The 26956-nt window shown below is 50.8% G+C and overlaps 1 protein-coding gene across 3 annotated transcripts; it reads right to left on the reverse strand.

The window, feature by feature from the left end:
* Nucleotides 1–1096: 1096 nt before the first annotated feature.
* On the reverse strand, nucleotides 1097–26801 carry TRAF4 (TNF receptor associated factor 4). Of its 3 annotated transcripts, none has more exons than XM_081844220.1 (7): nucleotides 26623–26801; nucleotides 9607–9658; nucleotides 8107–8211; nucleotides 6916–7077; nucleotides 5709–5870; nucleotides 4761–4916; nucleotides 1097–2941 (listed from the first exon to the last, which is right to left on the reverse strand). In XM_081844220.1, the coding sequence occupies exons 1-7, from the start codon at nucleotides 26751–26753 to the stop codon at nucleotides 2309–2311; spliced, it is 1401 nt and encodes a 466-aa protein (XP_081700346.1). In that variant the 5' UTR covers nucleotides 26754–26801; the 3' UTR covers nucleotides 1097–2308. The 3 variants fall into 3 exon arrangements, with proteins under 3 accessions (XP_081700346.1, XP_081700345.1, XP_081700344.1); XM_081844219.1 differs by lacking the exon at nucleotides 26623–26801 and adding an exon at nucleotides 23455–23735; XM_081844218.1 differs by lacking the exon at nucleotides 26623–26801 and having other exon boundaries at nucleotides 9607–11505.
* Nucleotides 26802–26956: the final 155 nt, after the last annotated feature.

Below are 26956 nucleotides of genomic sequence, written 5' to 3' on the forward strand. Positions count from 1 at the left end.
TCCTCAACACACAGCTGGAGAAAGCTGCAGAGGGAGAATTAGGAACACGGGAAGCTGCCTTCTCCCAGACTGCCAGTCCATCTAGCCCAGTGTTGTCTACACTGACTGGCAACAGCTTTCCACAGTGACTCTCCCAGCCCCCCGGGATTGAACCGTCTGCACGCCAAGTGTGTTTTGTGTATGTGCAAGGACTGGAGGCAGCTCCCTTTACTGCTGGGAGCTAAATGGGCTGCCCCCCCCATGCAGCACAAGGGGGTGGGGTACAGTGCGACTATGAGAGCTCCCCCCCCCCACTGGCGAGTCATAGGTAAAGGTAAAGGGACCCCTGACCATGAGGTCCAGTTGCGGACGACTCTGGGGTTGCCACGCTCATCTCGCTTTATTGGCCGAGGGAGCCGGCGTACAGCTTCCGGATCATGTGGCCAGCAGGACTAAGCCGCTTCTGGCGAACCAGAGCAGCGCACGGAAACACCGTTTACCTTACCGCCAGAGTGGTACCTATTTATCTACTTGCACTTTGACGTGCTTTCAAACTGCTAAGTTGGCAGGAGCAGGGACCGAGCAACGGGAGCTCACCTGTCGTGGGGATTCGAACCGCTGACCTTCTGATTGGCAAGTCCTAGGCTTTGGGGTTTAACCCACAGTGCCACCCAGCAAAGGCCATCTAGTGTGGTGGTTTCTAAAGTGGATGTGTCTTGCCTCCGGGGGGGGGGGGAGGCAGTGGGATGACCTTGGTGGGAGCTCAGAGGCAAGGGGTCAGCTGGAAGTATAAATGCCTCTCAGACTTTGACAAGCTGGTATTACCGGATCAACTTCATCTGTTCTGTCGACTTAATTAAACTAAATAGTTTTAACTGGATTTTGAGCAAATGTGCAATTAATTGTGACCGTTTTAAATTTTATGGTGCTTATTATCCTCCTCAGTGGATAATAAGACCACTGTTCTGAACAATGCTTTTTTCAGGGTAGGGGGCACTGAAGCTGAGTTTTCACCCCCACCCCAGCTGCCAAAAAAAGTTTGGGAACCCCTGCCTAAGTCAGACCTTTCAGAGTCAGCAAGCAGAATAACACCCTCACGTAAGGAAGAAGAGCCTGGTTAATAAATACACGAAATTGTTTATTTAAAAAAAACACACACAGAGAGAATGAGAGAGAGGCAGAGAAAGGAAGTCAGGAGCAGAAATCGTAGCTGCTCCTCCCTAACACCCCTGCGGGAGAAAACTGATTCCAAAAACAGGACAGAGGATGAAGGAGGACCAGATCCACTCAAAGACTCTGGGGCTCCCTGTACAAAATATGGCTCTGTGATGGAGTAGGGGGGCAGGGGGGCCTCTCCCTGCCCTACTGCTCCCCCCACTAAACAGGAGATTGATCCAGGCAACTGAGTGGGCGGCAAAGGGGTCCAGGCACGAGGAGAGAAGATTATTGGGGTCAGTAGCCTCGAGATGCTGGCCAGTGGCCGTACCTGGAAGGTAGAAGGGGCCTCGACCTCCTCAAGTGTCCGTCCAAAGCGACTGCAGGGCATCCCTGAGAGACCACCGAGGGAGACAGACAGAAAGACAGACAGATAGACAGGCCCCCATTTAGGGACACATTCTTCCCAGGACTATGGCTAGGAAAGCTGGCTTTTTTGGTGTGGGGAGAGAAGGAGGGATCTGGTGGAAGACTGGCCCATCACAAAGCCAAAAGCCCCAGTGAGCTCTCTCTCTCACTGGGGGACCCCCCCCCCGAACACCCCAAAGCCAATCCTGCCGTTTGTCGTGGAGAAAGGGTCAAGCGTTCTTCCTGCCTCTTGAAGCCAAGACCCAAAGGACAAAGACCAGGGCAGGATGCTCTGGAAGAAGAGCTGAGGAATTATTATTTTTTGGGGGGAGGAAAACAGAGGCAGCCCAGCTGCATTGGCGGGGGGGGGGGGGGAGGAGATGGTCTCAAGGCAGGCAGGATTTCCTCCTTCAGCTGTAGCAAGTTAGCACCATTTGGGGGCAGGGGGGAGGCTGAGAATCAATCCAGAGGTCAGGACTACAAAGGGCAAGTTGGGCAAGACAAGAGTACAATATTTTCAGATGCAAAACTCTGATGCAGCACTCTGGAGAATCATAGTCTGAAGGGACTTCCAGGGTCCATTTAGTCCAATGCAGGAATCACAGCTAGAGAACCCCCCTACCCAAAAAATCTCTTCTTAAAAGACCTCCAGGGAACCGTATAATCACAGACTTGTAGAGTTTCAAGGGCGCACCAAGGCTCATCCAGTCTGACCCATTGCAAAGCAGGAACAGATTTAATCCCGTCTTTCCGGGGACGAAGGCGCTCAGGAGATGATTTTCTGTGGGATCTCCACCGAGGCCTTGATGAAGACGGCGTTGTCCCTCACGTAGTTGCGCTTCTTGATGTCCTCGTGGGAGATGAACTTGGGGTACCCGAACCCCAGCAGGCTCTCGTCCAGGGACGTGCGCCCCGCCCCGGGCTTCTGGAAGTTCTTCCAGTTGGGATCCGGCAGGAAGGTCTCGGTGATGTGCTGCGGCTTGGAGAGCGAGGGGTCGCTCTGGTCCAGCAGGGAGAAGGTGACCCGGTAGGCGAAGGGCCACTCCAGGAGGTTGTCGTACTGGCCGGGCAGGACGCGGATGTAGACCGAGAGGTGGCTGCCCTCGCCGCTGCCGTTCCCATTGAGGAAGGCCGAGACCTGCAGCCGGTAGCCGTAGCGGTGGGTGTAGAAGGGGGGGCTGAAGGACTCAAAGTTGCTGCGGGCCTTGGCCTCCTGCAGCTTGCGGGCGTAGTCGGCGATCTTCCAGATCAGGACCCCCTCGCTGCCCACCGCCAGCTCCTCCACCTCGCGGCGGAGGTCCCCCAGCTCCTGCCGCTGGCGAGCCACCAGGGTGCACATCAGGCCCAGGTGCATCTTCGTGCTCTCGTCCAGGTGGCGGCTCATGGAGAGCTTGGGGCACTGCGGGGAGGGGGAGAGAGACCGGGGACATCGTAAGAACGAGAGGCCAGCCTGCTGGGATCAGGGCAGCGGCCCCCCGATCCTTACAGAATCACGAGGACTAGGAAACTGGACAAAAGCAAGCGCTGAATTCTGTAGTTTGGGTCAAGGGTAAGAAGAGGAGCCCGGGCAGGATCAGGCCAAGGGCCCACCCAGCCCAGCCTCTTCTCACAACCAGATGCCCCCCTGGAGGAAATTCCGCAAGCAGGATTCGAACACAAGACCAACCTGCATGTAAGAACAGCTCACTGCTTCAGGCCAGTTGCCCTGCCAGCGCAGCCTCCCATTCGCACAGTGGCCGGCCAGATGCCTATTATGGGAAACCTGCAAGCAGGATCTGCCTCTGACTGGTTGGTGGTCATCAACAGCCTTCTCCTCCTCCCTGGATCTGCCTAGTCCTCTTTCAAAGCCAGCCAAGATTCTGGCCACAGCTTCCCTCTCCTGCCTTTCTTGCGCAGGGACTTCAGCACTGGACTACTGCAATGAGCTCTAGGCGGGGCTTCCCACGCAACTGATCTGGAAGCTGCCGTCGGTGCAGGATGCTGCAGCCCGATTGCTGACTCAGGAGGGAGGCCTTGTTGGCACTTAACTCCTGCGCTCAGAGAACTGCACTTGCTTTCGGGCCACGTTCAAGGCCTTGCTATTAATATACAAAGCCCTTAACAACTTGGGGCCAATTTGCCTGTGAGATCCGCTGACCCCATCTAGGCCTCTTCGATTGGGAGAACCAGAATTGTCACCTCTGCCACGTGAGACCCCTTCTGCATTTATAAGAACTTGGTCCTTTAGTGTGGCAGAACCTGCACTTTGGAACTCCCTGCCTATTGATATCAGGCAGGAGCCTTTGCCGTCCTCTTTTCGGTGCCTGCTGGAGACATTTTTGTCTAAACAAGCCTACCCAGATGTTTAGAAAGCTGGGACAAGTTTTAACTTGTTTCTAGTTTGTTGTTGTTTTTATCTTTGGGGTGTTTTAAAGAGCTGCTTTAATGATAATTTTATTGTTTTATTCTCTTTGTAAACCACTCTGAGGGTTGTTATCCAGCAGCCAGTCTCCTCTCGTTTCCTCCAGTGGCCAAGCAGCTGCCTTCTCCTCACTTGCCCCAGAATCTGGCATTCAGAGGTAGACTGCTTTGCATCCTGGAGGCTCCACTGAGGCTCCACACCAAGCAGCCTTTGATTGCCTCTTCCTCTTCCAGAAATTTGTCTAACCCCCCTTTATAAAAAGCCCTCTCAGCCTACGGCCATTGTAAGACACATCCTGAGGCAGCAGCGAGGTCCAACAAGTCAACGACAGCCCTGCGGTGAAGGAGGACCTGTTCCAAACCTGCAATGATCTGCTGGCTTTAACACAGTCCTCAAAAACCCTTCTAGTTAACTGATAATGCCCACAAATAAAATAGACACCGGGCACCCATTGCTAAAATAAGGAAAATTGCTTCTGGGGACTCAGAAAACTGGATAAAAGTTTTCAAAAATGGACCTCCCCATTTCAGAAAACCTGCCCCCTTTTAAAATCACCCCTCTCATTCTCTGTTATTACATTCCCCCCTCGGAGCTGAAGGCAGTGTACACATCTCTCCCCCTTAAACTTACAACAACCCTGTGAGGAAGAGCTGGCCATGGCGATGACTCTGAAAATAACACGGCAGTAACTCTGAAAGAGCTTGTGCCGCAGCGGAAAGGGATTTGGATGCCCGGCCTTGTCAGAGAGTGAGACTGGGTCGAGGGGCAGGCACAGCAGTAAAGGAAAGGCTGCGCGAAGGGAGGAGGAAGGCCTTACCCGGTGCTTGCAGCCAGCTTCCTTGAAGGGGCAGAGCGCCAGTGCCGTGGTGCAGTTCTCTTTCAAGTGCCCACTGAGGTCTTCCCTGGCGATGCTGGGCACCCCACACTGGTTCGGGCAAGGCACGGGGTAACGCGGGCACTGATACTCGTGGTTCTGGGGGAGCGGAGGAAGAGGATTCAGACAAACTCCAAGACAGTTTGCAAGGGGGTAGACTAGAGAACTAGGTGACCCGGGGGGGGGGGGTCCCTCTTCAGCTCTGCAATTCTAGGATTCTTGGGAGGTTTTTTTAGCTGCAAATCCTGCACTGCAGGGGGTTGGAGTAGATGCTCCTTGGGGGGCCCTCCCGACTCTATTAACAGTTCTACTAAATCCTGATGCAAGATTTTTGTTAAGGTTTTTCATAATACAGTAAGATTTGGAAAACTAATATAAATAAGAAAAAGAAAACAGCCCTGTATTAGGAGCTTTTTAATGCTTGATTTTTTTATTAAAGTTTTTTTATTAAAGTTTTTCATAATACAATGAAATAAATTAAAAAAAAATAAAAATTGTCCAGTAGCACCTTAAAGACCAACTAAGTTTGCTGGACAATTTTTAAAATTTATTTCGTCTGTGTCATACCAACACAGCTTCCTATCTGAATCTAAATTCATAATACAGAAAGATTTGGAAAACTAATGTAAATAAGGAAACGAAAGCAGCCCTGTATTGGGAGGTTTATAATGCTTGATGTTTTTAGAAATGTTGTAAGCTGCCCAGAGTGGTTGGGGAAATCAGGGTATAAATAATAAAATTATTATTATTATTATTATTATTAAAAAGAGCAAATTAAAGGGAAAGGGAAAGAAGCCATTCTGCTACGTTCTGAAGCTTGCCAAGGGCTACCCTGGTCCTCCCGCCCCCCCGGCGCCCCTGGCGCAGGTCCCGCCTTCTCCCGGGTCCCACCTGGATGGTGTCGTACAGGAACTCCTTGCTGCAGTGGCCGCAGGGCTGCGTGCGTTTGGGGCACTCAGAGAGCATGTGCTGAGACAGCAGCCGTCGCATCATCCGGGCGCCACACTTGTTTTCACAGTAGACGCTCTCCTGGGGACAGAGGCCCTGGTGGTTCTGGTGGGGTGGGGAAGAGGGGGAGAGCTCATGGGGTTAATATGGAGGGAGGGGGCACCAGAAGGACCCCTCCTGCCTGGGCATTCTCTTTGCGGGAAGGGCCACAGCTCAAGGGCAGAACAGCTGCTTGGCAGGTTCAAACCATCTCCAGGCAGCGCTGGGGCAGAGTCCCGGCCTGAAACCCAGGACAGCTGCTGCCGGTCAGTGTGAACAACACCTCGCTAGGAGGGCCAAAGGTCTGGCAGCATTTGGCAGCTTCCTGTGTTCCTTAACTGAGGCCCATGAGGACCAGAAATCTCAATTATTCTTATTTTTTTTTAGGCGAAGGTCTGTAGCTCAGGATCTCTCCCTGGTTTTCTGGCCCCACCCCCATTTATTTACGTTTAAATATATGTTAGATTACTGGCATGCTGGCAGTGAAAACATACGAATAAAAATTTATTAAATCCATTTTAAAAAATTCATTAAAAGCACACAATAGCAAATCACTGCATGACAGTTATTGACAGCAGCACAGACATAGACCTGTTTTGTCTTTCTGACCATTTGCTTGACTTGAAAATCAGAAAGTAAACATACAGACAGGACCTCAAGCTCCAAGCACTGCATTGTGACATTTTAATGAATTAAAAATAATAATATTAAAAATGGATTTAATAAATTTGGAAGTCGAATGGACTTCTGGAAGTCAAAGAGCCCCTCCTCTTTCTCTGGGCTAAATCTCAGCCAACTGGCCTCTCCCCCCTTACAAAACAAACCAACCTCACAACCTGTCCTTGTCTCCCCATTCTAATGCTAAGCCTTCCCTCACCTCTTAGATGCCCCTGACATTCCGAGGAGCTTTGTGACATCACAGCAGCTCAGCCAATGGCAGCAGCTCAGCAGGGCTGGCAGGTGGCCTGAGGCAGGTGCCTTTTGGACAAGGATCTATCCTGACAACGGAAACGGACCCCAAAGTTTTGCTCCATGGATGCCCCGGCTGCCCCACGGCCAAGAGACCCCGCCCCGTTTCCCAAGCCCCGCCCCTCCGGCCCCGCCTGCTCACCTCGTAGGCTTCCCCTGTGAAGTCGGCCCCGCAGAACTCGCACTTGAGGTGGCGCTGGGGGCAGTCGTGCTGCACGTGGGGCGGGAGGTCCCGGCGGCTCAGCTTGGCCCCACAGCGGTTGGGGCAGGGCACCACGTTGTAGCTGCACGTCCCAAGGTGCACCTGGGCAAGACGGGGGGGGGAGCAGGATGGGGGGGGGTCAGCCAGAAAACTTCTTCCTTTCCGCAGCCCTCTTCACACAGGTCAGGGAAGCGAGGGCCACCAGGTTTGATTCCCAGGAAGGTCTCAGCTAAGATACCCTTCGTGGAGGGCTGCTGCCAGCCAGTGTAGGCAATATTGAGCTAGACAGGCCAATGGTCTGACTCTGCCGAAGAGATCCTATTTCAAACCCTTAACCCAGAACCATGAGGACTATCATCTTAACTTCCTAAAAGTTTTAGGACTTGTAGGGCAAGAACTACCTGAATTGTACAGAAATTTATTCATGTCTGCTACTACAGCAGCAAGAATGTCACTTGCCCAAAATTGTTAAAAAGATGTCCCAGCAAAGGAGGAATGGATACAGAAACTTATGGAATAATGCAGAAGTGGCGAAACTCACCGGAAGAAGAAGAAATCAAGATAACAAACTTTTTGTAAAAGAATGGAAATGGTTGATTGAATATTTACAGATAAATTGTAAACAGATAAAAACATTAGCAGGATTAGTGTAATAACCTGCAGTTTTAAAAGAGTATATATCTACAGTAGATAATAAAATGAGTAAGTTAAACAAACTTGGATATGCAGCAGATATTAAGAAATAAAGTTAAGGAACCGCCAAAAGAGGGGGAAGGAAGTCAAATGCTGGAATGTCAAACTGATTGTAAAACTAATGAAATGTAGAAATTGGGAAAGTATAAATAAAAACCTAAAAAAAAACCCAAACCCATCTTAACTTCCTTTTTAAGGAATGGGCCCCAGCTCTGTGGTCCAGAACCATGGGGACTACAGTCTTAACCTTATTTTTAAGGACTGAAGCCCAGCTCTCTGATCCACAATGCTTTATTCAAAACCATGAGGACTACAACCTTAACCTTACTTTTTAAGGGATGGACCACATTAGGTCAAGGGAAGACGAGCGCCGTACCACACCAGTACCAGGAGGGCTGAGGGCTCCCCATCCCTGGTTTTTCCAGCCTGTCTCCTCACCTGCAGATGGCGGACGGTCCCGCTCCAGCGGCAGCCCTCCTCGCTGTGGATGCACCGGATGGTCAAGCTCAGGACCTGAGCCTCCAGTTCGGGGTCTGGGTAGATCTGGGAAAGGAAGGGGGAAATATGAGACGCAAAAAAGCACCTGCAGGACAGAATTCTTTCCTTATTTTGATTAAAACAATTATTTATTACAAAACAATTTACACATAACATAAACAGGACAAAAAACCCCCCACAGAAACAAACAGAGACACTAACTAACAACATATCATTAACTTCCGATTCATCTCATTGTACTTTTTACACTTTATTAATCTATACGCACTTCATTATTATTATTTTTCTGTTACTTATCAAAAGAAATTTTTATAGTTTCCTTATACTTCAAATCTGTCAAGAGATTTGCATTATCATACTAGCAGAGGCTTGACAACCATATGTCAGGAGTGCTCTGATGGTGTTTCCTGCTTGGCAGGGGGTTGGACTCGATGGCCCTTGTGGTCTCTTCCAACTCTATGATTCTATGATTCTACTTTCTAAGGTATTCTTTCAATATTATCCAATCTTTGTTGACTTTCTGGTTTAAGTCTCCTCTTATTCTCCCAGTCATTTTCGCAAGTTCACTTGCCATTGGGGATTAAGCCGCCTTTCCAATTTTTTGCTATTAAAATCCTAGCCACTGTGGCTGCGTACATAAAAAGGGTTCTGTGGGTTTTTGGTATTTCAATGGATATAATATAATACAATACAAAATACAAAACATGGGGCAGCTTTCAAGGGGCAGCAGGAGATGAGTTTTGAATGCAGAACCCACCACATGCAGAGTGCTTTGTTTCATTGATCCATTTATTTGTTTAAAAGTATTTATATATATTCTTTTTTCCTCTTTCCTTCTGTGATGGAACCCCTACTTGGGGACTTCCCTGGCTTTTTTCTGGCCCACATAGGACCAGTCTGGCTAGTTAGCCTTGGTGAAGACTCGACGTTTTTATACCCCAAAAAGTTTTTGAGTTTCTGCTGAAATGAGGCTGCATTTTAATGTTGTCTTTTAATCTTGTTTTCAAGTTGTATTTCAAACAATTGTTTTATATTTGCTGTTAGCCGCCCTGATTCCAGTCTTGGTTAGGGAGGGTGGGGTATAAATAAAAATTATTATTATTATTATTATTATTATTATTATTATTCATACAATCTCTCTCTCTCTCTCTCTCTCTCTCTCTCTCTCTCTCGTGACTGACAAGAAGCACCTTCTGTTCTAACATTTAAATGCCTGACGAAAGCGCTTCTATTCTGCCAGGCAATTAAGAATAGTATCTTTCCACAACGGTTAATTTTTAACTTTTTAAATATGGATTTTACTGTACAAACTAGGTGTCTTTAGGCGAGGAGAGAGGGAGGCAAGTGGGGGAGAGGAATAGGGCCTCCCCTGTAGCCCTCAGTGCCTACCAACGTTTCAGCTAGTAGAAGGAAGGGGTTCCTTAGGTGGGGGGCACTCACCTTGGCGTAGTCAAGGGGCAGCTGGTCCTCTGGACACTTGAAGACCCCCTCACTGCAGGAGGAAAAGGAAGAGGTTGAGAAGCTGACCATCCCAGGAGCTTCTGTGACATCACAGCAGCTCAGCCAATGGCTCTTCCAATTAAGCTCCTCCCCCCTTAATAGTCTGTATTCCCCACTACAAAACCAGCCATCTCCCACATATGTCATGCCAATAAAAACACATTCACCAATTTGTTCTCATTTTGCACAAGTTATTACTTTCCTTGGAAACATGAGGAATGGGATCTTATTTTATCGGGGTGAAGGGCCAGTGTTAGCACACGTGTTCTGCATGCAGAAGGTTCAATTCCTAGCAGCATCTCCCAGTAGAGACCACCCTTCCCATCTGTGCCCACGCACCCGCTTTGATTGGCGAAACTGGCACTGTTAACGGGTGCCACACAATGCCCGTTCCACATTTGCAAGAACTCAAGTCTTTTAGGGGAGCAGCAGCCGCACTTTGGAACTCCCTGCCTATTATACAAGGCAAGCCCATTCCCTGTAGCAGCTCAAAACATTCTCGCTTGCTTTTCAGTCTATGGCTATTTTAACTTTTCGAGTTGTCTTCAGCTACGGTTGTCAAATTTTCCCTAAGTGATAATTTTACAGGTTTATCCTTTTCGTAAACCACTTCTCTCCCCCCCCTTTACAATCATTTATAAATGAAATGAAATATAATAATACACAGGGACTGGCAAACGTCCCCCTGCCTGAAACCATGGAGATTCGCTGCTGCCAGTCAGTGCAGGCATCACTGAGCTTGATGGACCTAACAGAAGGAAAAATTCTTTCTGAAAGTCTCCCGAAACCACTCTTGTGGCAAACGCTCCCTGCCTCTTTACCTGGGGAGGTCTCTGCCAGGGAGAGGAAGCAGCCGGGCTCCTCTAATCCCTTCCATCTGTCTGAAATCCTCGCTCGGTGGGGGGACACAGCCGGCCCCATAAACCACCTGCCGCGTCGGCAGCAGAGCCCCAGGAGTGGCACGCAAGGGTGGTGGTTGGGGGGGGGGGACTAAAACAAACAAACCTCAATAGTCGGGAGCAACCAGGCGGAAGCAAGAGCGAGCCGGGAAGAGGGCCAAATCCTGCTAATCCCAGTGTCACATCTGTCAGGCCAAGCCCTGCCCCATTTCCCACCGTGTGTCACCCCTCAGCTTCACGCCACGGGGGCCCTGCAAAGTTAACACTCCAGTCCCGGCTTGCAGAGGAAATGGAGACCCAGGGGCCAAAGTGGGGCATTTATAGCTTACCTTTATTCTCCAAGGAACTCAAGGTGGCCTACAAAGTTCTCCCCGCTCCTCATTTAATCCACCCAACAAGGCAGGCTGAGAGGCCATGACTGGCTTCCAAGGTCTGGCTTCTGAGTGAGGATTCGAACTCGGGTCTCTCCCAGGTCCTAGTCCGAGACTCTTAACCACTAGGCCACCCCGGCTCCAAACTGTCTCGTGAGATGTTTCCTAATACACTCCCCCCACCCAAGCACTCTCTAACAGGGATTTCCTTTATTTTCTCTGATCTGTGTGGGGTTTTTAAAAAGTGTTAACAGCAACAAAAAGTGCACACAAAACAGAAGAAAAGAAAGAATTAAACCATAAAGCGTCACAGGCTGGAAGGACAAAAGTACAAGGATACAGCAAAGCTCCAAAAGGATAAATAAATATCAACTTGTACAATTCCTTTTACAGGGAGGATTAATATTCAAAAAAGTATTCTGCACCTGTGAGCTCCATTATTCTTGAGAATAAAGGTTCTATATAGTTTTAAATAAGCCAGATATTTGCATATACTGTGCCGCAATATTTGTATAAGAGGTAAATTCGTGCTGTGTATTTGAAAAACGGTCACTCTGACCTATTTGTTATCACCTATACGTCCCACCTTCGCACCAAGGATCTTGGGGGGCTGCCCCACAGGACTCTCTCCCCATTTCACAACAACCCTGTGAGGGAGACCAGGCTGAGAAGGCCCAAAGTTGCCCTGGCGAGCTTCCAGATGGGCAGAGTGGGGATTCGCACCCAGTCTCCCAGAGTCCTATAATCCATCGCTAACCACTACGCCTGCTGGCTAGGCACAAATTGGGAGTCTGTTGGGGTGCTCCTGGCATCTGAACTAAGCGGTGGTCAACCAGACACATTCAAAGCAAAACAAAACAAAAATACTACATTTTAAAAATGTTTGCTACTGCAGCAAGTCTGAGGTGACCAGAACCCATGTGTGCAAGCCCTTATATAGACTTTTGAAATTGCCACCCTGTAGATCAAGACCACCCCCAGAAACATCATACATACATCACAGAAGGGGTATAACCCAAGACCACCACCCCGATACATCATACCTACATCACAGAAAGGGCGGACTACAGCAGAAATCTGAGTGCTTTGTTTACCTCCTGTCTGCCAGGTTACCGGTTTAATGGTCACTTGATTGGATTGCCTGGCCAGTCTTTTGCAATGATAAATACTTAGTTCCTGAGCCAAATGTGCCCTTAAGACAGGATTTGTGAAGGAAAAGACAATGGGGAGGCTTTTCCATTTTCCTTTGACCTTGCAGAAAAACATTTGCTCAGTTTGGGAATCAAAATGGGTTCAGGTTGGCCTTCCTGTGCTGATCTATGTAAGTGCTTGGTTGGTACACTTATGAACATTTAACATATATCTAAGACCTCAAAATTCCTATCACACAGGTTGGCAGCCATCTCTGCCTCCTGTGGCAGGGAGTTCCACAGTTGAACTCCGCGCTACGTGACTAATTCCTTCCTTTTCCCTCTCCTGGATCTTCCAGCATTCATGGTTCCGGTGTTATGAGAAGAGTTTTTTTCTCTTCGCATCCTCCATTCATAAATTTCCCGTCGTGTTGCCTCTTTACTCGCCAAACCCAAAACTCTGACCTGGCATGGCTCTCACAATATTCCGATTTGCAGGGCAGGTGGTTGGACTAGAAGACCTTAGGGGTCCTCTTCCAACGCTCTGATTCTAGGACTGCTTATGGCTGTGTCATGGCTGCTGAAACAAAGCCGGCCCGACAGATGATGAAAAACAACTTTGCCGGCTCCAGGAAACTTGAAACCAGGGGTGGCAGCTGTGGGAAAAACCAGGCAGCTGCTGGGGGCTGGATCCGAGAAGAGGCTGCCAGCGAAGGGAGAGAGCCAAGCCCTTGTCTGTGGTTTGGCCAGGAGACAAAAGAGCTGCTTCACACCAGAACAAGACGTGAGACTGCGGCAGGATGGAGGGGAGCCTGACGCCTGGATCAGGCCAAAGGGGGCCCCACCCAGTCCAGGATCCTGTCCTCACAGGGGCCAGCCAGATACCCCAGTGGGAAACCCACAAGCAGGATTCGGGCGCAAGAGCAATTCTCTCCTTTCCTGCAGCTTCCAGCAACAGGGATAATAATAATAATAATAATAATAATAAAATAATAATAATAATAATTTGTATTTATACCCCGCCCTCCCCGGCCAGAACCAGGCTCAGGGCGGCTAACACCAATAAAATCACAGTAAAAACAGGAGAAAGAGAGAAGGGGGAAACCAATTTAAAATACAGGTTAAAATGCAATTTAAAATGCAGCCTCGTTTTAAAGTAGCCGATAAATCAAGACCATAAGGGGAGGGAAACATATGGGTCAGACTGAGTCCAAACCAAAGGCCAGGCGGAACAGCTCTGTCTTGCAGGCCCTGCGGAAAGATGTCCAGTCCTGCAGGGCCCTGGTCTCTTGTGACAGGGCGTTCCACCAGATCGGGGCCACAGCCGAAAAGGCCCTGACCCAACTTGAAACCAATCTAACCTCCTTGAGGCTTGGGACCTCCAAAGTGTTGTTATTTGTGGACCTTAAGGTCCTCCGCGGGGCATACCAGGAGAGGCGGTCCCATAGGTACATGGGTCCTAGGCTGCATCACCATCGCTGCCTCTGACCGTGGAGCCATCCTGGCTTGCAGCCATTCACAGTCTTCTCCTCTTCCATAAATTTGATCCTCTTTGAAAGCCATTACGGTGGGTATCCATCGCCCCAGTGGCAGGGAGTTCCAGAGTTTAACTGTGCGCTGCATGAAGAAGGGTTTCCTTTTCTCTGTCCTGAACCTTCCAGCGCTCATCTTCACAAGTTCTAGTGTTGGGAGAGAGGGAGGAAGACTCACCCCCCCCCAGTTGCGATCCTCAGTAACTTTACTGGGAGAGTGGAGCCACTGTGGCTCTTGCCTAATGAAACACCAGCCAGCCCAAAGTTCCTCTCTCTTGTTTGCACCCACGGACTCCGACACTGGCAGCCCCTCCAAACGGCATCGCCAAGCACACCAGGTCGCTCCACTTGTGCACGGCGCTGCCCTCAGCTTCTCCTCTGAGCCAGGGAGCCCATGACGGGCAGGACAACTGGTCCAGTGGGCTGTGGACCAGGCAGAGAACTTGGCTCCCGGGGGGTCATGGGATCTGGGTCTCCACTGGGCCTATGTATCCATCACAGAGAAGGCACGATGGATCAGCAGCAGGGATGACACTCAAGCTTTGTCTGCCATGAACTGTAATCTCCCTGGGGCAGAGATTCTTCTGGAACTTAAGAATGTAAGAATTCACTTTGTCAGCCCTTTGTTCGGTATGCAGGTGAGACACCACCACTTAAATAAACCAAGGAAACTAATTCCAAGTCCAGCATCCAGGAGGACCCAACATTTATTTCTACAGCCATACCTTGGTTTTCAAACAGCCTAGTTCTCAAATGTTTTGGCTCCCAAACGATCAAAACCCGGAAGTGACTGTTCCGGTTTCTGAATGTTCTTTCAGAACGTCCGACAGGGCTTCCGCGGCTTCCGATTGGCTGCAGGAACTTCCCGCAACCAATCAGAAGCCGCGTGGACTTCCGGAACAGATTCCGTTCGACTTCCAAGGTACGACTGGATTGCAATAGGACAGAGCTCAGCCCAACGTGCCAACAGAGGTGTGCCCTGGGGCACTTCAGGACAAAAGCTTATATAGCAGTTCAAACACGGCAAAGAGTCATAAAACATCTATGCATTCTTAAACATACGTCAGGAAAGGTTACAGGTCATGAGATACAAAGATCACAGAATCACAGGAAGGGATCACAAGGGTCATCTAGTCCCACCCTCTGCAATGCAAGAATCTTTTGCCCAATGTGGGACCCGAGATTAAAAGTCTGATGCTCGACCGACTGAGATACATGACTCCACACTGGCGTCAACTTTCTAGCGAGGTCCCAAAACATTTGGTCTCAACGTACAGCTTATCGGACAGTTGCGTCTAGGCAACCAGACCTTCAGTAAGAAGGGAGCAGCGTCGTAAGTTTCTCCCCCATCTCCTCTTCCTGCGTCTCACCGAGAGCTTTAAGGAGAGCTTGTTCAACACACCCCTTTGCCCTTCGAAGGTCAGGTAACGTGGGAATGGATGATGGCATGAGGGGGACTAACCGCAGGCAACAAATTCAAGCCGAATGCATTCTAAAACGCTACATAATCAAAACAGGAATTTGTTTCAAAATGGGAGGTTTTCAAAGAATATTTGAAAAATAAATATAGTAGTTTAAATTCTGTTGCAACATTCGAGGAACTTCAGTAATAGTTGCAAGGTAGATATAAGGAATTAGATCTATTAAGAAAAATTTTAATTATGATAAAAGTGTGTATTGTCAATAAGTAATATGAAATCGAAATATGGAATAGACGGGAGGTTGGGTCTTTAGTGTTAAGACCAATATATGTTTTATTGTTTATTAAGAAAATTATGTGTCTATGGTCATTCCTGTGTGTAATTTGGTATTTGTGTTTTTTCTTTTTTTCTTGCTGTATCAATAATAATTAAAACAAAAACAAAAAAAGTTACATGCAAATAAAGTGAAACACTGAAATGTTATTAAAATCAAAAATATACACCTTGGGTCTCTAATCCTTATATCACTAAGAAGAGCCAATGGCCCACCTTGGCCAGCCTCCTGTTCTCACAGTGGCCAACCAGAGAGCCAAAGGGAAACCAGGAAGCAGGATTCGCACACAAGAGCGACTGTCCCCTCCTGCGGTGTCCAGGAACTGCCATTCAGAAGCAAGACTGACTGAGCTGTCCATCGCCCTCTTCTCCAGGAACTGGCACAGTTCACATTTAAAGCCACCCCAGTTTGTGGCCGTCAGTCCCTCCTGTGGCAGTGAGTTCCACAGTTTAACTACGCCCTGCATGACCAGGTCCTTTCTTTGACCTCTCCTGACTCTTCCTCCACGACTTCTAAGGTTATGAAAGAGGAAAACTTCTCTCTCTTTCCACTTTCCTCGATGCCATGCAAAATTGGATAAACTGCCATCGCGTTGCCTCTTCCTCGCCTTTCCTCCAAGCTAAAAGGTCCCAAACGCTGCCTCCTTTCTTCAGAGGGGAGCTGCTCCCTCCCCTCAATCATTTCGCTCGCCCCTTTTCCAACTCGACAATCTCCTTTTTGAGGCGAGGCGACCAGAACGGTCAGTGGCGCTTCAAACGCGGCTGCACCACAGGTTTGTGCAATGGCATTATGAGACGGGCAGCTTTATTTTCAGTGCCAGTTACTGCTTTGGCTCGACTCCGTCAGATCGGCTGCCACTGATGCTGCTCTCCCTCCCATGCCAAGCAGGGCCTGGCGGCCAACGGGAAAGCGCAGAGGTCCTTTGGGGCCACCCCTGGCCGGGGCACGCTGCGCCAAGCAGCTATGATCCTTGGCAAGGAAAAACTTGCAGCAACGGCCAGCGGGCGCAGCGGGTGTGACCTGTCTGGGAAGGAACACACACATGTAGCCGGGCGACTGCCTCTCCTCCCCCAGCCAAGAGATGTGATTCAGCTGGGATTCCTGCGCTGCAGGTTGGGTTGGACTAGATGACCCCCAGGGTCCCTTGCAACTCCACAGTTCTTTTTTTCTTCTTCTTCTAAATCTTATTAATTTTTTAAATTTAACATAATTGTTACAAAATATAAGCAAAATATTGCAGATGATAATGATGATGATGATGATGATGATGATAATAATAATAATATTGTTTATACCCCGCCCATCTGGCTGAGTTTCCCCAGCCACTCTGGGCGGCTTCAAATCAAGTGTTAAAAACAATACAGCATCAAATATTAAAAACTTCCCTAAACAGGGCTGCCTTCAGATGTCTTTTAAAAAGAAGCTAGCTGCTAATTTCCTTCACATCTGGTGGGAGGGTGTTCCACAGGGCAGGCGCCACTACCGAGAAGGCCCTCTGCCTGGTTCCCTGTAACCTCACTTCTCGCAGTGAGGGAACCGCCAGAAGGCCCTTGGTGCTGGATACATGCATACATATATATTTCAAATAAGCACATATATATATATATATATATATATATATATATATATATATATATATGAGAAAAAAGGAACAAGAAAAAATAAAGAGAAAAAAGAAGAAAAGTTGGAAGATTTTTTTCCAAGTTTATTCTACAAATATCTCAATATGAAAATAATAATAAAATTTCATTGATTGACTTCCATCGCTTACACTGCACTTTCTATATACATTTTAAGCAACGCCACGATTCTTTGATTCCACATTTGCTTGAGTGTGATGAAGGTAGGGGCACGGAGAGGCGGCAGGTCGCCCCAAAAGCTTGCTCTCTGAGGCAAGCCAGGCAGAATAATAGAATCATAGCTGAGAGGGGGCCACGGGTCATCTAGTCCAACCCCCTGCAATGCAGGAATCGGGGCAAAGCTTTTGGAAGAATTACTGGGGGGGGGGAGACTGGAAGCCTTGGCTGAGCATAAAAGGACTGGCTTGGGACTAGCTAAAGGCACTAGAGCAGGCTTCCTCCAGATGTTTTTGGCCTACAAGTCCCATGATCCCTAGCTAGCAGGACCAGTGGTCGGGGGTGATGGGAATTGTAGGCTTCCTCTCTCCCTTCCCCAAGCACTTTGCCCCTTGAAGGAACAGAGCACTGGCCTAGGGGTGTGCCCCCCACAATCTGGAAGTCCAGCTGGGTCTCGGGGCAAGGGGGCACAAAAAATGTGGGGATGCACACAGAGCTATGGCCCTTTCCTTTTTTTTTAATAAAAGAGACAGCTAAGGTTCTAGTCCTCATGGTTCCAAATTAAGGGCTTCTTGAAATAGGAACAAAGGATGCTGCCCGTGCTCAGCCTGGGGGTGTGGTGAAGTGGCCCCGGGAAGCCTCTGTGTGTATGCAGAGTGCATCTCCCTGAGCGATGCCAGCATGGAGGTGGAGGGGAGAACTGCTGAAAGGCAAGCTGGAGGGAGCAGGCAGCCCAGCTGTGGGGCAGAGTGACCTCCATCTGCATGGCTGAAGGTTGGGGGGGGGGGAACCGGTTTTTCTGCCCTTCCCAGGCTGCTGCCTCAGCGCATTCCCTGCCCAGCCAAGTGTGATGGGCCCAGCAGGCTGTGGTGGGGATTAATCTGCAGCACCCCCCACCTTGGGAATTTCCAGACCCTCTAGATTTAACCCTTTGCACCCCTGGAGCTGAGCTCTGCAGGGAGAGAGACCCTGCCCCCCTCCTTTGAGCATTAAAATCAATTTCTAACCATTCCTTCCAGGTAAAATACCCCAGGAAGGTAGCCTGATTACATCCATTTTCCAAGTAGGAACAGCAAGGTGGCTCAATCGCCTGTCTTCAGGGTGTCAAGACAGCTGCTTGGCATGCAGAAGGGCTGGGGGTGCCCCTTGCCTGAAACCCTGGAGAGCCTCTGCCAGTCAATGTAAGCAGTAAGGAGCTAGCTGGACCTATGTACCATCTTCCTTTGCTCCTGTTCAAACCAGCCTCCTACTCACGACCTTGAGGACTAGAATCCTGCGTTCTTTTTAAAAGGTACAGGAAGCAAAGCACTTTCAGCTTTGCACGCAGAAGGTGCCGGGTTCAACTCCTGACAACATCGCCGGGCAGGGCTGGGGGAAACCCCAGAGAGCTGCTGCCAGTTAGTGTGGCTGGCACTGAGCAAGATGGATCAATGATCTAACTTGATCTAAAGGCGGCTTCTTCTCTCCCCCTTCTTTCAAGCCCTCTTGTGTCCTGACTCCAAGCTCAAGCCCAACCCATAAGAGGATTTCAACTGCAATTCAGTGGGTTGGACTGGATGACCCTTTGGGGTCCCAGGCACAGGATCTCGTAGCCTTAAGGTGGAATCCAGCTCCTTGGCTTTGGGCTCTTGACTCTGCCCCTCCCCACACCCGTGTGCCTCAGCCCCCTATGGATCTGCTCTCTCTCTGGGGAGGCCACAGTGGAATGAAGGAAGTCAGGGGAGAAAAAATGCCTTCTGCATTCTTGAAAACACAAAACCCTTTTATGTCTGCCTCATTATCTCTCTCTCACACACAGTTGTGCATCAAGGGCCAGGCAAGCAAAGACATGCCTAGCCAAATCCCCTCACTCCGCAAGGCTTGAACCCAGAACCCCAGGAAAAGATCAGCCAAAAAGGAAAGGTTCAGGGTGTCTGCAGAGGAGCAGAAAAGTTTAGTTAGAAGGATGTGTCTGTGAAAGACAGAGAGACAAGAAGTGTCCCTATGAAATCGCCAGTTCACGGAAAGCTAGTGTGCAGTGGTCAGAACATTGGGCAAAGACCTGGGAGAGACCAGGGTTCAAATCCCCCCCCACTCTGCCATGAAGCTCTCAAGTGGTGACCTTGGGAGCCGGTCACCGACTCTCAGCCTGACCTACCTCGCTGGGTTGTTGTACGGACTAGATGAGGAGCAGGACCTGGGAGACCAGGGTTCAAATCGCCACAGAGTTCACTGGGTTTGACACTGGGGGCCAATCACTGCCTCTCTCAGCCTAACATACCTTGCAGGGATGTTGTTGTGGGGATTAAATTGGGGGGAGGGGGGAGCCATGGATGCCACCTTGACTCCTTGGAGAAAAACCCGGGATATAAATGCAGTAAATAAAACAAAAGAACAAACGTATTGCATCAATTCAGCCTCAACACTTCAGCGCGAGAGGGTTGGAAACATGCAGAACTCAAAGGAATGCAAAACCTGAACCCCCCAAGGTAAGAGGAGGCTTGCAAAGATGGCTATGAAATCCCACGAAACTACTATGACCCAAACACACACACACAGAGTGCACAGGCCGACCCAAACGCCTGTGCCACACCCGGGAGACTCACACAAAATTTATTCTAGCAAAGGCTTTCCGTGGGTTTAAAAGGCTCGCCGGCCTTCAAGGTGCGCACAAGAACTCGGGTTTTGTTTTCGCAGCAACGCTCTGGAAACGGTTACGCAAGGACGGGGCTCTTGAACTGGAAAAGCCGCTGTCAATCTGCCTCGCGGGCGTCTTTTCCGCTCTGTGAATAAGTAGGCCCATAGATCAGACGCACACACTCATTCTCTGGAACACCTGGAATGGTCCCCGGCTGACTAACAGTTCGGTGAAACTCCGAAAGCTTGCCTACGTGCCAAGCAAAGTTGGAGCAATAATAAGGTTTGTGCATGTCGGTGTCCCCAAAGTGGAGGGGGGGTCTCTGTTTGAATGCACCCCCAAATACCAGTTCCCGGGGGCAGGCCGAGTGGTCTTGTGCTCACGGCACACTTCTGAGCTTGCCTTCATTGGCTGCTACGTGCAAATGTATCCTAAGGGGGGGGGAGTCTTCTAGATATATGGTTTTATTGTATTTTTATCCACCTCCCCCCCCCACAAGGAGCTCAAGCCGGTGTACATAGTTCTCCTGCTCCCCATTTTATCCTCACAACAACCACCTTGCGAGGTAGGCTGGGCTGAGAGTGGGTGACCGGCTTCCAAGGTCACACACCCAGTGAGCTTCGCAGCTGAGTGAGCATTCGAACGCTGGTCTCCCCCTGGTCCTATCCAGACATTCTGACCCCTGTACAATTTAAGCATAGGATTTAAAGGGGCCCACAGCATTTACACCCCAAAATATCTCACTTAGTCACAGCTTTGGGCCCAGCACAGAGCAAGCAGGTCTTTGTATCTCCAGCTGCTTCCATCTCAGCTCAGACCCCAAAACTCTGGCTATTGTTCTGCTACCTGGCAGCCAGGTGAAGCGGGTGGCGAGGAAGGGCCCCCACCCAGTAGCCTGCAGGGCACCCTGAACTAGCAATCCCAGGTGCAGTGCTTGATCCGCACCCCACCTGCAGACACAACAGCTGTAGTCCTTCTCCCCTCAAATCCCTGGTTAATGCCAGACATCTAAGAAAGTTAAACATTACAGGAATGCAGGCGGCTTATCAACTTCCCCCCTTCTCCACTAAAGCTCAGATTCTGAGTAGATCAGGAAGTGTGGTTTTTTTTTTGGGGGGGAGTGCTGGATGAGGCTCACACACTGCCTCCTCTTCCCTTCCCTGCCTCTAAAATGCAAACAGCCAAGGCCAACCTGGCAGGGTTGTTGGGAAGCTGCAAGGAGGCAAATTGCAAAGCGACCTTGGTGCCAATATGCTAAGCACCTCTCCCGCGCCCCCCCTTGCAGTCATGCAAGGGCCCCCACTGCCTCGCAGGCCTCTCTGCCCCCCCCCCAAAGCAGCTTTTCTACAAAGGCCAGAAAAATTCACTTAAGCAGACAAGCAGTCCCTGCTTGTTAGTTAGAGAGATCTTATTACAAGAGGGCTTGGCAGAAAGAGAGAATCCCCAGCTTTTTTGGGGTGGGGGTGGGCAGAGGAGATCAGTCACTACAGCCCCTCCCAGATCCCCAACACTTAACTATTCAACGCCCAGGGAGATCCGGGAAAACTTACTGCCTTTAAACACAAACATATACAGAGTCACGCCTCTGCAGAGTCAAGGGAACAGCCTGACCACAGGGCACCTGAGCGGCGGGAGAGGCTTGAACCTTGGACTGGAAGGGAAGGGGAAAGGCAGATGTTTGTAATTGCCATGGGAAATCAGGGGTGGGCAAGAGCTAAATGGGATTAGGTGGTCTTTAGGGGGGGAATTAGAGGGAAGGCGGGAGCTAGCTGGCTAGCAGGCCAGGATTATTATTATTTATATTTGTAGGATTGTAGAGTTGGAAGGGACCCCCAAAGGTCATCTAGGCCAACCCCCTCTTGCAATACAGGAAATGACAGCTAAAGGAGCCCTGACAGATGGCTATCAAATCCGATCCACTGCTGAACAGCTCCCTTCAGATATTTGAAGAGGGCTCTCGTATTACTACTGCTACTACTACTATTTCTTTGTTGTCTTCCTTACAGAAATAGCTTTGCAACTGGGTTGTTTGGAATATATCTGAAACATTCTTTTATATTGTCTGAGTTGACTTCAGAAGCTGCCTCAGGAGGGCTTTGCCCTGCATTTTTTCTGAGATTAAATATCAAGAAATATTTGCCAGCCAAGAGCATTCTCATCTTCCCAGAGGACGGGGGAACAGCATGTGGCCCTTTGGACACCACCAGGCTCCTGCTACCCCATGTAGCCAATGTTGGGGGTCAATGGGAGCAACAGCTGTCCAGAGTTTCCTGAGAAATAAAGGTGCTAGTCCTCATCGTTCCAAATAAAAGGGCTTATTTAAACAGGAACATGGGAAGCTGTTGTGTCAGACTGCTATTCCAGCTAGCTCAGCTGTGTCTGCCGACACTGACTGGCAGCAGTGGCTCTGCAAAGTTTCCTCCCCAGCCCTACTTAGGGATTGTGCCTCAGACCTTCTGCATGCAAAGCAGGGGCTCCGTCACTGAGCTACAGCCCTTCCCCAAACCAGACACCTGATCCATCTAGCTCAGTATTGTCTGCACTGGCTGGCAGCAATGACTCTCCTGGGTTTCAGGCAGGGAGGGTTTCCCAGCCCGACCTAGAGATGCCAGCGGGGATTGAGACTGGGTCCGTCTGCTACAAATAAGAAAGTGCTTCATCAATGAGTTACGGCCCTTTCCGTAAAAAAGAATGCAAGACACTAGTCCTCATGGTCCTGAATTTAAACAGGAAGGGAAGACGGAAGCCGCCTTAATTATAAGCAGACAGATCCAGCTAAGCCTACTGCAAAAGGGGGGTGGGGTTCTCCACTGAGGACCCAGCTGTGGCTCTCGGGCTCTGCTGGGTGGGTGCCGGACTCTGATTCAGAGGTTCAAATCATGGAGTTAAGGGACAGATAACCCGAAACCTCAGCCACGCCTGGGGGGCTCACAGCAGCCCCCAAACCTGTTTCCCAAGGCCCAGAACACACAAAGCAATGCTTTCTTTGGCTTGTCTCCCTCGGACGAAAGGAGACGTCAGTCCTTGCTGGCTTCAACAGGCAGAAGAGACTTATTGGATCAAACAGACCCCTCCGCAAAAACAACCCCACCCCGCAACCTAGCCCAGCATCCCGCTTCCAACAGAGGTCAGCAATAAATCCACAAACTGGCCCCAGCGTTGGCTCCCAACAGCAGGTAATTCGCGGTAGACTGCCGCTGCAGACAGAGGCTTTATTTCAGCTCATCGCCGACCATCCGCGAAGAAGGCACCCCCCTCTTTTTCCGGGGGGGGGAGGGCAGGAGGGGCCCTTCAAGGTGAGTCAACAGCAGGCAGAACAATGGAAAAGAATGAGGTGGGAGAGGGAGGCAGCCCAGCAAGACTCCGCGCCGCCGCACTCTGCACACGCTCAGAGAAGCGGCCTATTTGCCGCTGCCGAGCCAAGTGTTGGGAAATGGGGGGAGCCCCCAACGAGGGAGGCGGGTGGGGGCCCCCTCCGGTTCTCCCTAGGAATGAAGTGGGCGCGGAACAAAGGAGAAGGCGAGCCGGGGAGGCGGTGGCGGCGCGGTGCGCCCAGGGCGCGCGTGCGGGGCTCTCCAAGCAAGCGCGCTTTGGAGAGGCGCGCAGGGGCCGTGCGCCTCCGTCTTCCTGCGTCCGGATCGCGCCCCCTGGCCGCCCCGGCCCGGCTCCTCCTTCCGCGGGGACTGACCTGAGGAATTCCTGCAGGCAGGTGTCGCAGAAGCGGTGGCCGCAGGTGGAGACGCGGACGGGCTCGCGCATGGCCTTGGCGCACAGCGGGCACAGCAGCCGCCGCTTCGGCTTCTCCAGGAACTTGTAGTCGAAGCCCGGCATGGTCCCGCCGGCCTGCCGGGGAGAGGCGCCTCCGCAGGCCCCGCGCCGCCCCTGTCGCCTCCTGCGCCCGCCGGCCTCGCAGGTCCTGCCGGGCGACCCCTCTCCCTATTGTGTGCAGCGCCGACTTAGGCTCGCCTAGGCAAGGCAACGCCACGCCTCTCCGCCTCCTTCCCCTCCCCGCGCTCTCTCCGCCTCCCCTCCCCGCCTCGGGAGGGTTGCCAACTTCGCTCCTTTCCTCCGCTCCTCTGCCGTCGAGGGACGCTTCGCCGCTTCTCTGGTTTGGGTGGTTCTTTATCTTCTATTGCAGGCTGAGCCTCCCCTCGCTTTCTCTTTCTTTCTTTTGCCTTGGAAGGGCTGCCAACTTTGCTCCCCCCCCCCCCCCCCCCCGCTATTGAGAGAGAGCATTCTGTTCCCCAGGTTTGGAGCGCTGGGGTCTTTTTCTACAGCTGCAGGCTGCATACCCGGAAGGCAAGGAGAAGCAAATGACTCTTGAGTAGCAGTCGCGGGGAATCTCAAGTGCAGAGAGTTGCTGCTGCTCACTCTGGTCCCTCTGGGGGGGTCACCGTGAGAGCAGGAGTCAGGACTAGGTGGGCCGTGGGCCTGATCCAGCTGCAGAGTTCTTGTGGCAAATGGGGAGGGTCTGCCAGCAACAGAAGAAAAACCAGCCCTCCAAACCAGAGAAGCGTCCCTCTCCACTGGCCAGTAATGGCCCACATACTACCAGTTGCTAATCCACCACCCAGAGAGCCAAATCTAGGCTTCCTTGCTCCTTTGACAAAAAGCTGTATCAACAACCCTCTCCCTGGTACCTTTGGCAATTGCTGGCTCTCTTAATTTTTTTTGTGATTTTTGCGTCACTGTGCCCTTAGCAGGGTCCAGCCTGGCCAATGCCTAGGTATGTCCCTGCCTCCAACGGCATTGGTCAGGCGGACCCTACCAAGGGCACAGTCCTGGGGACGCAAATACCACATGGTTCCACCCTGGTTTGCATCAGGAGGTGACTTGCTGTCTAAAAACAAACTGGGGACCCCCTTCACGTCCTCCCACTCCCCTACACTCCCATCTGTAGAGAAGCAGACTCTTAATTTCAGGGCTGTGGGTTCGAACCCCACATTGGACAAAAGATCACTGCATTGTAGGGGGTTGGACTAGATGCCCCTCCAGGGTCTCTTCCAACGATTCCACGATTTGCCAGGGCCTGTGGAGAAGACAGCTGCTTTTCACTGAGCTTGAGTAAAGAGCTTCCCTTGCCGCCCCCAGTTTCTCTCTCTCTGTGTCTCTTGGTGGCTCAAGCACATGTGTGTGTGTTCCTCATCAGTGGTTGGGGGGGGAGGACTGCACAGCTGCAGGATGGGTGTCTAACTCCTCTCCACGCCCCCACCCCCAGACCACAGCAGACCACCAAGTTAAGGGCCATGGAAACAGTACACAGCTGCTCTTGATTTCAGCTGGTGCAGGGGAATGTGGGGGGGGGGGGGTTGTGCAGTGTGGGCCCCCTGCCCTGTTTGTGACACAAAACTACATCTACACACACACACACAAACCCCCAGGGAAGAGAAGATGCAAATCTGCTGCAGTTTCCCTTTGATGCACCAGATTTCTGCTGCCTTCCTCTCCTGCTTCTCCAACTCTCACCTACTTTCTTTAATTAGCTAGCAGGAGATTCCTCTCCCCACCCCCATATCAGGAAGAAGTTGGAGCCCCCAGATGCATATAGCATCGCAAACACACTCCGTTGCTGAACCCTGTGAGCTACTTAGAAGGAACCATCTTCACAACATGTATAGATTAGAAACTAGGAATTCGGATGAGTCTGTGGCCCTGGGCTCACCTGGAAGTCTATCCAAACACCCAGCAGAGGACAGATGCCACAGGGGCTAAGTCACTGCCCCTTGCCCAAAATGCCCCCAAAAGCAAAATTATTTTCTGATGCCACCACCGTCCAGGTGTGTTATTTCTGTTTTATTTATTGTGTTTATATTCCACCTTTTTCTACAAGGAGCTCAAGGTGGTTCATGTGGTTCTTATCCTTCCTCATTTAATTCCCTGTGGTGTAGGTCAGGCTGAGAGGCGGTGACTGGCCCCTTCCTAGCCCACGAGAGGGGATTTGAACTGTTGTCTTTTCCAGGTCCAGGTCTAACACCCCTACCCTACACTGCACAGGCTCGTTAAGGATAAATTATTATTTGGAATGTCTGGTTTCATTGGGCCCAAACGGGCCCAAAGACATTGGTAGCGGCGAGGCAGGATGTCCCCTCACTTTTTCTGCAGCTCAAACAGCAGCTTCGAAAGCAAAAAACGAGGCCTTGCAGATCACAGAATCATAGTTGGGAGGGGCCACAAGGGGTCATCTAGTCCAACCCCCTGCAATGCAGGAATCTTTTGCCCAATGGGGGGCTCGAACGCACAACCCTGTGATTAAGATGCTGTACCAACTGCGCTGTTTAGAACGTCCTGCTGGCAAACTCAGTGCAACAATGGACATTTCATATTCTAACTCAAAACCTTTGTCCATCTAGCCTGGTTCTGCTCTCTCTGACTGGCAGCTGCTCAGGCAGAGAAGGGGTGGGTGTGTCTTTTGCTGCTAAGAGCCTTTTAACTGGAGAACCTGTGGACAGGTGCTCCGCTACTGAGCCCTGGCGCACACTGACCAACGTGGCAGCCTTTTGTGGTCAGCAGCCCAATGTGGCAGCTTGGAGAGGCCGAAAGATGTGTGCTGAGTGGAACAGTCTCAAATGTTCAAGAAAGGTCTAAATAGTGCAATGAAAGCCCGAGTTGCTGGATCAAGCCGAGGGGGGGTGGACACTTAGCCCAGCATCCTGTTCTCACAGGGGCCAACCAGATGCCCACATGGAAAACCGCCAAACAGGACCTGAGCACAACGACAGCAACTCTTCCCGCCTGCGATTCCCAGCAACCTTAATCCAGAGGTACATTGCCTCTGGCAGTGGAGGCACAACGCAGCCATTGTGGCCTGGAAGCTGCCGCTTGCCCTGCCCTCCAGGAGTTGTTCTGAGCTTTGTACCTCTTATCAGCTGGCCGTGCTGGAGGGGTCTGCTTGCTCAAAGTCCCTTGACCTTCTCCCGCTGGCCCCACACGTCGGTCACACAGGGATCCGTGGTGACACACGGCCGTCAAAGCGCCAGGCTCCTCCATCTCCGGCAAGTTTACCCAGTTCAGCCTCCCTCTCTCCTGTCAGGGCAGTCTCAAGCACATCTCTCTCTCCAGCCCAAGAAGGGGAAGAGAAGCACGTCACAAAACGGTCCGATGGCAGCAGGAAAAGCTATGCAAATTGAGCATAGGCCTCGTGAGTTTTGACTAGTGTCTGGGTCTTGCAGCTCCAAAGGGTAGCATCCTCC

This window comes from Podarcis erhardii (assembly GCF_964252035.2).
Source record: "Podarcis erhardii genome assembly, chromosome: 16".
NCBI lineage: Eukaryota > Metazoa > Chordata > Lepidosauria > Squamata > Lacertidae > Podarcis > Podarcis erhardii.

Coding starts and splice junctions, on each gene's coding strand:
- TRAF4 (XM_081844218.1), bottom strand. CDS start 9,813: ATGACATATGTGGGAGATGGCTGGTTTTGTAGTGGGGAATACAGACTA. Junction 7,078..8,106: donor GGACCGTCCGCCATCTGCAG/GTGAGGAGACAG, acceptor CGTCTTGCCCAG/GTGCACCTTGGGACGTGCAG. Junction 4,917..5,708: donor TCCTGTACGACACCATCCAG/GTGGGACCCGGG, acceptor CCGCTCCCCCAG/AACCACGAGTATCAGTGCCC.